Below are 13,006 nucleotides of genomic sequence, written 5' to 3' on the forward strand. Positions count from 1 at the left end.
TAGCCGAAACCGGTTTGGCTCAGTGGATAGAGCGTCGGCCTGCGGACTCAAGGGTCCCGGGTTCGATTCCGGTCAAGGGCATGTACTGTGGTTGCGGGCACATCCCCAGGGGGGGTGTGCAGGAGGCAGCTGATCGATGTTTCTCTCTCATCGATGTTTCTAGCTCTCTATCCCTCTCCCTTCCTCTCTGTAAAATATCAATAAAAATATATTAAAAAAAATAAATAAATAAAAAAATAAAAAGTACAAAGTTATGATGTTCTCAACTATGGAAAGCTTACAGATAAAAAGTGTCATATTTCTGGTCATTATATTTATTTATGAATAGAACTGGTTGGTATGTTTATATCAACAACTAGAGGCCCAGTGCACGAAGTCATGCATGGGTGAGGACCCTCGGCCTGCAATTGGGGCCATCTCGCCCAGTCCTGATGGGGGCCAATGGGGGCCAGCTGGCCAGGGAGGGACTGTGGGAGGGCTCCAGGGCGTGTCCAGCCCTTTCACCTAGTCCCGATGGGCCAGACCCCAGCAGCAAGCTAACCTACCAATCGGAGTGTCTGCCCCCTGGTGGTCATTGCACATCATAGCGACTGGTCGAGCGGTTGACTGAACGTTGAACAATCGGTCGGACACTTACCATATTATGCTTTTATTACATAGGATTTATTTTCCTTCTATTTCCATTTGTCCAGAATTAATGTGTTTTCATCGTTTGATCATAACTAAAAACCTCTGGTTTCCTAAAATAGTATACAGTTTTAATTACAAAAAACATACTTAATATCTGAAATTAAATAAACCAACACTTTACCTTAAAAAAAGGTACATGCTGGCAAAAGTCACTAAATTTACTTCCACACACATTTGAGCTTAATCATCACTAATCTAAAAGTTCAGAGCTCATGGGCTTTGCACTACCACATCCCTGTTATCTGCTTCAATGTCTGGCACATATAGGTGTTTACACAGTGAGTGAATGAACATTTCCCTTAAGTAAAACAAAATAGCCTAATATAGAAGGAGTAACCATACCATTGCAATATTTTCAAATCAAAATAGGTACTAAGTATCAAAAAGCTTAATTGAATTCTAATCAAATACTAGACTTTCTCAGAAATTTGAGTTTGAAGCCAAGTGATCTATAACATAAGCCTCGAGTCAGTTATAGCAGAAACCAGTGGGAGTGGGACACACTGGTGGGAACAGAAGCCACATGCGCTACACTTCATGCAGCAATGAGGGCACAGAGGGTGGAAGGTCAGGGAGGACCCCTTACCTTAAGGCCCCTGGAGAGGGAGGAAGAGAGAAGGAAGGGGACTCCTGGGCATGGAGACCTCCCTCCTCCTCCTCCTTCACCAGTGTCTCACAGGTGGCCCTTTGCCACCTCCACAAGGTCTACCATACCTATACTATCTATACCACTGACTTTTGAAACTGTTCTTTAAACTGATTTTTGAAACTTTTATTTTTAATTTTAGACAAAAAATTTTTTGCAGGATGATCACAAGCATTCCCTTATCCCTTCTATCTTTTACCCACTCCCCCTCCATAACTGGAGTAAAATTAGCAAAAATAAGAAATTAACACTGGTACAGTATTACTAACTACACTACAGACGTTGTTAGAAATTCACCAATTTCCCACTGGTGATTTTTACCTGTTCTAGGATCCCATCCAGATCCTCGCTGGACTTACTCTTTCTCCTTAATTTCCACCAATCTGGAACTCTATCTCTGTCTTTCACATCCTGGACTCTGTCCCTGATTTGGGTTTTTCCGATATTCTCTCACAATTATTAGTGATAGCTCTGAATTTTAATCATTGAGTAAAACATATATCCATGACTCCAGTTACATAAATAATCAAATACGTATAGGAGAAAAGAAAAACCTCTTCCTCAGAATTTATTCAGTTAATGAATGTAGAGGAAAGAGGCAAACAGCCTACTGCCCTGTGCTAACGCTAGCAGGCCAAGGCCTGAGCAAAAACAAGAGCTTCCTGATCTCTGAGTATCTTCCTCAAGACACTTAGCAACCACCAAGGGAAAGACAGTAGCAACCCAGCAGACACCAAACACAGGACCAGGCGAATCTCACCAGGAGAAAGGCATAAGACCATCAGGCACCACCATTAGATAGAGGCAACGGATATAAAACTTTTATCTTGACAAAAGACTCCTTTTCAACTTAATTATATTCATCTCAAGAGGAAACCTTGCATCGCTCGCTACACTAAATATAAAGCCTGTAACATTGGCAAAGTAGAAAGTACATACTCCTGAAAATAAACACAATGAAGACAAAAGTGCACTGTTACATTTTAAATTAACTAAATTAAAAAATAAACACTGATTACAACAAAACGTAATATTTATTTCTGAAAAGCCCCATCTGAAACTAAGTTCTTTAAAGGCTCAGAAAAAATAAAGGCAGAAGCATGATCCTAATTCGAAATTACGAATACCTACACATGGCGCACACTAGCAAATAGCTGTCACCTTCTGAAAGTGAAATGTTGCCATGCTGCTAATAAAAATGAACAACCAAACCTACAACACACAAGAGAGTCAGCATATAGGGATCCACACTAGCGATACGGAGCAGGGCTACACACAAAGTCCATGCTGTGCCTGTAACACACATGCCTGCACCTGGCTCACCACAAGGCTCCCTAGCTAACCTCACCATGAACAAGCATCTCAGGGAAATCACACGTTTGATATCCTAGTTAGGTTTCTATTGACACTGAAATAAATACTACTAAATTTTAAAGCTGTTCCTTCATATACCACTAAATCATCACACACAATACTCTGCGTGAGTAGACAAGTCAATGTCAGAGATCTCCAGGGAGGTGCAAACAGAAATGGAGATAGGAAATAGAAATCTATAGAGAAAAGTGTATTACTCAATAGTGTTGGGCAACTGAGTAGCCTAAACAAATGACATCGTATACCTAGTCTTCACATCAAAATAGCTTCCTAATGAACCTAAGATTTATATGCAGACACAACACCATAAAATATGGGAAGATAATGTGGGAATTAAGATATCACACATTAAGTCTATGTTACTGTTGTCATTAAGTTATTTAAGCTCTTAAGTTACAAATTTGACCACATAAAATTAAAACTTTCTGCACAGAAAAATATCATAACCAAGGTTTAAAAAAGTGACAAAGTGGTAATAAATATTTGTAACACTGCAAAATGAACATTTGTAAAAGCTCAATAATAATTTTAGAAGATTAACAATCAAATAGAAAAATTAGCAAAAATTATAAATAGTACATAGGAAATAAATAAAAATATCATTTAAACATAGAAAATTAATTTTACTCATTTTTGGAAAAAATGCCATATAACACAGTGAAATTCTTTTTCACCTATGCAATCGGCAAACGACACCTCAGGACAGGCTGTAAGGTGCAGATAGAGGACAGCAGCTATGCCCATGCACTGACATAACCCTTAACGGGCGATCTGGAAATATCTACAAAAAATTCAAAATGTACACAGCCACTTCTATAAATCCCAATTCACATATGATAGACACATGACAAGGATATCCACTGCAATGCTGTTTAAATTAGCAAAACACTAAACCATCTAAATGGCCATCAAAGACATGACAGCTAAATAAGCTATGAGACATTCATTCTTTATATGGAGTGTCACGCAGCTCCTTAGGAGAATGCAGCACAGACGTGTATGGACCTGGAACTATCTCCAGCAGGTCTTCTCCAGGGGAAGGCGAGAAGAACATGCTCCATCGTGTGTTTAACCAGAGGAGCACACTAAATATAAAGTGGAGTCTATGTGCAGAAAACAGCTCTGTGAGGACAGTGAACCTGGTAACAGTCCAACTAAAGAGGATTGGGGTTAGAGGGTTCTAGTAGGGCGAAAGGCAGGGAGACTTTTATTATTGTACTTGAATCTCTATTTTCTACTGCTTGAGATATTACCCAAGTACATGTAATACTTTCTCACTTTTTTAGAATATAAAACTAATGAAGCTATATGAAAACATAAATTTTTAAAAAACCTCAATATAACCAAGAATCTATAGCCTATCTAATTAAAGAGTGATATGCAAATTAACCATCACTCCATTATACCCACAAGCCATTGCCCACAAGCCAATCAAGAGCAAGTATGCAAAGTAACCCAACCAAGATGGCTGCGGCCACGAAGAGAGAAGGAGGGAGGCTTGGGTTTCCCCGGTGACGGAGGAAGCCAAACTTTCTGCACACCCTGGCCAGCCCAGGCCTCCACAGTTTCAATTATAGAAGATAAATAAATCCCAACAAAAATGGCAGCAGCCACGGAGCTGGAGAGAGCAAGAGGCTAGGGTTGCCCCCGGCGATGGAGGAAGCCAAGCTTTCTGCACACCCTGGCCAGCCCAGGCCTCCACAGTTTCAATTATAGAAGATAAATAAATCCCAACAAAAATGGCAGCAGCCACGGAGCTGGAGAGAGCAAGAGGCTAGGGTTGCCCCCGGCGATGGAGGAAGCCAAGCTTTCTGCACACCCTGGCCTGCCCAGGCCTCCACTCAAGGCTACAAAGTTTCAATTATAGAAGATAAATAAATCCCAGATACCAGGGCCTCTGCTTGGGTCGCTGGGGGGCGTGGCCGGCCTGCAAACTACCACAGGCCCCTCACCCAGGCTGCCCCACGCCCCACGGGAACCCCCACCCTGATCCGGGACACCCTTCAGGGCAAACCAGCTGGCCCCCACCCATGCACCAGGCCTCTATCCTATCTAATAAAAGAGTAATATGCAGATTGATCATCACTCCAACACACAAGATGGCTGCCTCCATGTGGTCAAAGATCCTTCCCCCATGTGGACACAAGATGGCCCCCACAAGATGGCCACCAGGGGAGGGTAGTTGGGAGGGACCAGGCCTGCAAGGGTGGGCAGTTGTGGGCGATCAGGCCAGCAGGGGAGGGCAGTTGGAAGGGACCAGGCCTACAAGGGAGGGCAGTTGGGGGCAATCAAACCTGCAGGGGAGAGCAGTTAGGGTTGACCAGGCCGGCAGAGGAGGGAAGTTGGGGGTGACTGGGCCTGCAGGGAAGGGCATTTGGGGGGGACCCAGGCCTGCAGGGGAGAGCAGTTGGGGGGGGGGACCAGGCCTGCAGGGGAGGGCAGTTAGGGGTGACCAGGCCTGTAGGGGAGGGCAATTAGGGGTGACCAGACCTGCAGGGGAGGGCAGTTAGGCATCAATCAGGCTGGCAGGGGAGTGTTTAGGGGGTGATCAGGCTGGCAGGCAGAAACGGTCAGGGGCAATTAGGAAGGCAGGCAGGCGAGCAGTTGGGAGCCAGCAGTCCTGGATTGTGAGAGGGATCCCAGATTGGAGAGGGTGCAGGCTGGGCTGAGGGATTTTCGTGTACCGGGCCTCTAGTTCTATTATATAAACCTTATATGCAAATAGACCAAACAGCAGAGCAACAGAACAACTGGTCGCTATGACATGCGCTGACACCAGGGGGCTTGCACAGAACATGGTGGGTGTTGGCAGCAGGCCGCAGAGCGTGAAACATGGCGGGTATTGGCGCGGCAGGATGGTGGAGCAGGTGAGCAGAGGCACCAGACCAAGGCAGAGCACCATTCACTGTCACCAGGGTGAGCCTCTGGTGGTTGGTTACTGAAAATTCTTTGCTCCCGCGCGCTGCGGTCTGGCAGGGCACTCGCACCTGCTGCTGGCGCCGGCCCCGCTCGCTCAGTGCCATCAGCAGGTGCGAGCAGCAGCTGCTGGCCCCAATCGCCCCTGAGGGCTTCTCCACCTCCCCCTGATCCCGAGGGGCAATTGGGGCAGCAGCCACCTTTCACACCCACTGCTGGCGCTGGCCCCACTTGCACCCGCTGCTGGCACCAGTCCCAATCGCTCCGCACCATCAGCGGGTGTGAGTGGGGCCGGTGCTGTCAGCGCATAGGAACAGCAGTGGCAGGAGTGGGGCTGCCGGCAAACAGGGGATCAGGGGCCACGGCGGGAGGGGCTGAGCGGGGGTGCAGAGGATGGGCCAAAACCCACACCTCTGCCCACCACAGCCTCACAGCCCACAGTTCCTTTCAAGGTGCATGAATTCGTGCACTGGGCCCCTAGTAAGTTCATAATTGAGTGGCTAGGAGGAAAAGAATAATAGGTGTCAGGAACAAGCACATTTAGATTTTGATTCTTAAGTTTTTTGTGTCAAATTATTATACTAGAGGCCCGGTGCATGAAAATTCATGCACTGGAGGGGGGGGGTCCCTCAGCTCAGCCTGCTCCCCTCACAGTCCGGGAGCCCTCAGGGGCGGGAGGTGACCAGACGATAAGGGGAAGGCGATGCCCCATCACACCTCTGCTGCTGCCACTGCCGGCAGCGCAAGCCTCGGCCAGCCCTGGTTACCTGAGCCTCAGGCAGCTGGGCAGCCGCCATCTGGGCTTGCCTGCGCCTCAGGCATCAGCTGGGCAGCCACCATCCAAAGCTTGCCTGTGCCTCGGGATAGCCCTGGGCAGCTGGGGGGATGAGGGGACTGGGGGACTTCCGAGGCGGGTGCACGGAGCAGCTGGGCCCACCTGGGGCGGGCCTAGCTTTGCCGCATGCCTGCTGCCCTGGCCGGGCTGAGGGGACTGGGTGCCGCCATCTTGTGGCTGTGGGCACCGCCATCTTTGAGAGTGGGGCAGTCAATTAGCATATTCCCTCCTTATTGGCTGTGGGCACCGCCATCTTTGAGGGCAGGGCAGTCAGTTAGCATATTCCCTCCTTATTGGCTGTGGGCGCCACCGTCCTTGTGATGGTGTGAGGGTCAATTAGCAAATTCCCTCTTTATTAGATAGGATTTGCAAACATCTTTTACCTTTTAAGTTCTACAAACCTAGAAAAGTTAGGGGTTCTAGGAGCAGTTAGAGACCACTTGCAGAAAGTGTTTTGGATGACTAAGCCTATTGTTCTAAGAGCACCCTCTTCACTTTCCATGCTAATCTCTCACCTCCACAGTTGTGGCTCTAAACCTATTTATTCATCAATATGTAAACAACAGTAAATGACAGCAAACTTCTCTATTTGATAGTTGAGCTTTAGACACATTATCTTACCTCCTCTGAAAATTAAATATGACCAAACTTCACAAATACCATAACAGAGGTGTTCTTATATGGGGAAAAACGCTTTCTTCATGCAAATAAACTTAGTGGTAACAAAAAGAAGTTTTTAGAAAAGTAAGTCATATGTAGTTTAAATTAGATAGGAAGATTAGATTTCATTAACCACCAGGATAAAAAAAATTATGGTAAAAAATGAGTATATGTCGAAGTAAATTTACACAACATGACTATTTCTATAAAATCAAATGCTCAAATTAACAGCTAACCATTTATAAAAAAGAACTGTAGCGTGTTTATTGACATCTTGATTTAAAATAAAACAGCTATGAGGTTCCCACTGTTTCATCTATTTGGGTTATTGTCATTAGAAATTTCCTCCACTTAACAATGTAAACGAATGATCAGTTTTACATCTGCTTCAAGTTAGTATTTCCCACTCTCAAGCACTTGACATGACACTAAAAGTTCTACACAATTCAAAGAATATTTAGGCAAAACCCTTTCCTTTGAGTTAATTAAAGTGGGAGTAGAGATTAGATGGAGGATGTGCAGTTAAATGGCAGAGGGCTTTCAGGGCAAGGAGCTCCTCTGTCTGATACTGTAGCACTGGACACACATCACTATACATTCATCAAAACCCACAGAAAGTACAGCACAGCTCTAACCGGCTTGGCTCAGTGGATAGAGCGTCGGCCTGCGGACTGAAGGGTCCCAGGTTCGATTCCAGTCAAGGGCATGTACCTTGGTTACGGGCACATCCCCAGTGGGAGATGTGCAGGAGGCAGCTGATTGATGTTTCTCTCTCATCGATGTTTCTAGCTCTCTATCCCTCTCCCTTCCTCTCTGCAAAAAATCAATAAAATATATTAAAAAAAAAAAAAAGGAAAGAAAGTACAGCACAAACAGCAAGCCTTCATGTATTGATATTGGCTCACCAACTATAACAAATGAACCACACTATTCAAGATGCTAATCACAGGAGAAATGTGTGGTGGAGGGAAGGGGGAATGAGGAACTCTGTTCCATCTGCTTGATTTTCTATACACCTAAGAAAGCTCTAAAAAGTGAAGTCTATTAATTTCTTTAAAAATATTAAAGAAATATTAATTCTACTGCCACGTTCACCTCAACTATCTGGAAAGCTGGAGAAGGAATTTACTTTCCTTCCTATCTATAAACTCTCCTGTGTCCACATCCATTTCTTTCCTTTATATCTAAAAATATGTCCCTCTTCTTCTCCCTGGATTCTTCCCACTGTTGCTTCCACTAGGCCCTGACAGCCTGAAACCCTCCCTCCTCTAAACTTGCTTAAATTTCCCAAAAAAACAAAAGCCTTGCTTAGACCCTGACTTCCATTCATCTTCGATGTGCTGTGATCTGACTTCTAGCTCCTACCACCCTGCAATAGCTCCCTACAAAGTCACCAAGCCTTCCTATTGGTTAGTATTCCTCACTGCATCCCTGTAGCACTTGGCTCTGTTGGTCACCCCATCCCCACCCCTCTCCACCCCACCCCACATGATTCTTTCCTAAGTATTCCCCTCACATTAAATGTTGCCTTCTCCCTTGGTGATTTGGTTCTAAACTATCCATCTGTTGCTAAGTCCCAAATCTCCATGTCTATCCCAGATTTCTCCCATCATGCACAGGCACACATGCACAAGCACACAGGCACAGTCAACAGCCTGTAGTACACCCCACCTATGTCCAGAAGAACCTAGACCCTTCATTCAGCAACCACTCCCCCTTTTGGAGCATGAACTCCCTACCCCTCCCACATCTAGACTGCTCTGTCTGTACCAACAGCTCCAGCTCCTGCCCAGACTAATCAGATTCCCTCTCCTAAGAATTGGGATTGTGATTCAACTGTCTCAGTTGATAACTGAACTAGGAAATCATACTCGCCAAGATCACTTGCAGATGAAAGGAGAAAGCCAGTCTGCAGAAAGCCAAGAAGGAAGGAGATGGCACAATGGAGGGGGAGAGAGTAACCAACTTGGTGCTGCTGACTTTGGATATGTTTCTGTCCTTCCATTCTGTGAGGTATGTCCTGTCCTTCCATATTCTTTTGCCTACTAAGATAGTTTCAATGGATTCCTATACTTGTAATCAAATGACCCCAACATCTTCCATACACCACCAAAAAGGGGAACCCACTGCCAGTAAACCATGGCATGCCACCACCATGTACCAGATTTTAGAATGTTAAAAAGCAGAAGCCTGTGTGACCCAGAGACAACAGAGCCCAGTGAATACTAAGTCCATTCACACCCTTACACCTGCGGGACACCCCTTCCTGTCCCTGACTTACCCCAATCCTACTGTCCTTCAAGGCTAAGCCCCTGCCCAGCCGGCATGGCTCAATGGTTAAGTGCTATGAACCAAGTCACATGATTCCCAGTCAGGACGTTTGCCCAGGTTGTGGGCTTGATCCCATGTGGGGTTGCAGGAGGCAGCCGATCCATGATTCTCTCTCATCATTGATGTTTCCATCTTCTCTCCCTCTCCCTTCCTCTATATTAAAAAAAAAAAAAAAAGACTAAGCCCCAACCAACTCTATTCTTTCCTAGACCCGTCCCAAGGGAGACCCAGATGTAACTATCTCTATTGCAATTGCACCTTTACCTGTTTAAGGCTTATGTCCGCAATAACATTATAATGAGGGTACAGCCCTAGCCGGTTTGGCTCAGTGGATAGAACGTCGGCCTGCGGAGTGAAGGGTCCCTGGTTCAATTCCAATCAAGGGCACATGCCCAGGTTGCAGGCTGGATCCTCAGGGGGGGCGGGGGGGGGGGTGCAGGAAGCAGCCAATCGATGATTCTCTCTCATCATTGATGTTTCTCTCTCTCTCTCCCTCTCCCTTCCTTTCTGAAATCAATAAAAAATAAAATAATAATGAGGGCATGACGTTTCCTTATAGTTTCAGATCCTACAGAGCCTTTAGAAATAACCACTAAAAATGCTCATTTATATTGGGGGAGGGGAAGTATGTATTTATTCAAAAGGTTTCCCACTAAGCTCAAGAAAAAAGGGATGATGTCAACTAATTTAACACATGGGGTAAAGATCATTGTAACTTTTGTCTTTTAGATAAGGGAAAGGCCATAATTCAGCCAAAGAGAATTAAGGAGAAAAAGCATTGTGTAGGTAGGTGTTTAATATCAAGAAGCAAAATTGAAACTACAATGAAACTATATCCCAACCAGAATTGCCAGAATTAAACAGACTGACAGTACTGTTAGCCAAGAGGTGGAGGCACTGACACCCTCACCTGGCAGGTGTGGCCCGAAAGGGAAAGTGGAGTGTACCCAGGGTGAAGCCCACATCTCATTGCGACCACCCGAAGAGAAGACCCACACACAAATGCCTGTAGAGAAGAATGGTCGCCCTGGCCAGTGTGCTCAGTGCTTAGTGTCAGCCAGCGCACGGAAGTATTACAGGTTAGATTTCAAGTCAAGGGAACGTACCTGGGTTGCAGATTTGATCCTGCCCTGGTAGGCACTCATGCGAGAGGCAACCAATCGATGTGTCTCTCTCACACTGGTGTTTCTCTTTTCTCTCTCACATTGGTTTTTCTCTTTCTCCCTCCTCACCACCCCCCCCCCCCCGCTCCCTCCCACTTTCTAAAAAGCAATGGAAAAAATATCCTCCAGTGAGGATTAAAAAAAAAAAAGAGTGGATCAACTGTGTCACACAACGGGATAAAACTAGATGGGTGATTCCACCTCTCAGAACTTGGAGTGAGCCAAAGATGCCAGATCCAACAAAATGGCAAACTGTATGAGATTCCATTCACAGGTCATTCAACAGGGAAAACTAATCTGTGGTAACAGAGGTGGGAATACAGATATCGCTGGGGAAAAGCATGGCAGGGAAGGGGGCAGGAGGAAGCTTGGGAAAGCTGGGAGGAGTGGTGGCCACACAGGTGTGTTCACAGGTAAAATCCTTCAAGCTGAACCTACTCATTCAGATTCCTCCAGGAGCCAGTGCACCCATCCCCCAGAGCAGCAAGTCACTGCTACCTACTTAGGGGACTGGCCCCCAGCTGAAGGGGCCAGCGGGTGGCACCCTCACCCAGGAGCAGCCTGCTGCCAATGACTAACTAACATAGGTGTACAAGACGTCAGCCTTGCTGCAGAGTTCTGCCCACACCTGAGAAGAGGCCTCCCCTGCCCTCTCCCCTTCCCTCCTCAGGTCCACCCGTACATAGAGGGGCATGTTGTGACCCTGAGTGACGTCAGCTCTAAGCCTCCGTAAAAAGTAGTAGAAAAGGGCAATTGTTTGCACAGCTAGAAAGCAAGTGCCGCAGCTTCTCTCCTCAGAGCAGAGATGTTACCTGGTGATAAAAACCGGGTCAGGCCCAGAGCGGGGCGTGCCAGGGCACACCTGTCAATGGTGCAGGTCACCAGGCCCCACACGAGCAAGGGCATGGGCTCTGGCGCGGAACCTGTGCGGGCTTGCTGTGTAAGTGCAGAGTTTCCACAGTTTGTCCACCCCTGTTCTCAACAATTTTAAGAATCGTAGTAAAAAAGCCCTAGATTCTCTCCAGAAATACGTTTCCAGAGGCTGGGAAAGCCTAACTTCCACAGCCTCGGACTCGAACACGCGGCCGACCAGCTGGGCTTCCTCAATCCGAGGCCGTGGACGCGGACGAACGCAGCCGGTTTAATTCCCGCAGCAGAAAAGCCCCCTCGCGCAGCGCCGGAAGGAAGAGCTGCCCGCGGCCAGTGTGACAAAGTAGCGCAGCTGGTTCCGAAGAAGAAACGTTGTGTCCTTCGCTACGGACCCGAGGAGGCTGTGCGCCTCCCGCCTCCCGCCTCCCGCCTCCCGCCTCCCTGCGTGGTCTGGACGCGGCCAGCGGGTTTCACCGGCGACCGCGGCCCGGCCACACCTGCTCGGGGCTCGGTCAGGTGACACAGCACCCCGATCCTCGGTCCCCGCCCCCGGAGGCCCGGACGCCACGGGCACCGGTTGCGCTTACCTTCCTGCTCGCGCCTCCGAGGGACACTTTGGGCCTCGTTTTGAAATCCCCTTCAAAGCTGAACATCTTTACAGCCTAGCCCATCGGGGAAGGGCCCGGGCCTGAAAGCGACGGTCAGGCGGGCGGCGGGAGCGCCCGGGGGGGTCCCAGCGGGGAGGACGGGCCGCGCCGGGGAGCGACCTCGAGCCCACCCTGGTGTTCTGCCCGCCGGGCCTGTCCTCGCGTGGGGGGCGGTGACACTGAGGGGGCTCCGCCTCACGTCCCCGCTCATCCACGCCTCCCCGCTGCTCCGGCCCTGGCCGAGGTCGCCGCAGGGAAGCCGACCCGCACTTGCGCCCGGAGCAGCGGCCGGGAGGAAAGATGGCCGCCAGTCGCTGCCGCCGCCGTGCGCGCGCCCGCCATTGACGCCGCGGCGCCCTCCCGACGCCACCACCCCCCCCAGCGTGCGCGCGCCCGCCGTGGACGGCGCGTCAGAGGGTGGAAACGTGACGCCGTGACCTGGGTTTGGACCCAGGTTCGTAGATCGTGGGCGTGGCCTATGTCGTGGGCAGGACCAGGGGCGGGGCGCCGGCGGCGGGCGGGGCCTGGGTCATGGGCGCCTTGGCCCCTGAGTTGGACTTAACTGTCAGTTGTGCACCTTTAAAGGAAGCAGGCTCCGAGGTCTCCGTAAGATGCCGAACGACTCATCTGAGAAAAAAGGATCAGATACTTAGTGCCTGTAGGGGAGTGCGTACATATCCCGTCATGACCTGGCTAGCCTCCGTAACGTACTCGTGTATACACACACACACACATATCACATGCACACACATATACAGAAATGTATATCATGTAATAGTACACACATATGCATAAATATACATGTCACATGCACGTGCATTATAAATATATTATGGACACATATATGTACATAAATATATTATACAAATAGATA

The 13,006-nt window shown here is 48.1% G+C and overlaps 1 protein-coding gene across 4 annotated transcripts in view; it reads right to left on the bottom strand.

Annotated features, from left to right (window-relative positions):
* Positions 1 to 12,532, bottom strand: part of UBE3C (ubiquitin protein ligase E3C) — a 117,175-nt gene extending 104,643 nt beyond the window's left edge. For 2 of the 4 annotated variants that reach the window (XM_080666015.1, XM_080666014.1), the window contains exon 1: positions 12,073 to 12,451. In XM_080666015.1, coding sequence (XP_080522141.1) covers positions 12,073 to 12,138 — 66 coding nt within the window. In that variant the 5' untranslated portion in view covers positions 12,139 to 12,451. Of the gene's footprint in view, positions 1 to 12,072 lie in introns of all 4 variants that reach the window. The other 2 variants (XM_080666016.1, XM_080666017.1) reach the window with 2 other exon arrangements.
* Between the last annotated feature and the right edge of the window lie 474 nt (positions 12,533 to 13,006).

This window comes from Plecotus auritus (genome assembly GCF_963455305.1).
Source record: "Plecotus auritus genome assembly, chromosome: 4".
Classification (NCBI taxonomy): Eukaryota; Metazoa; Chordata; class Mammalia; order Chiroptera; family Vespertilionidae; genus Plecotus; species Plecotus auritus.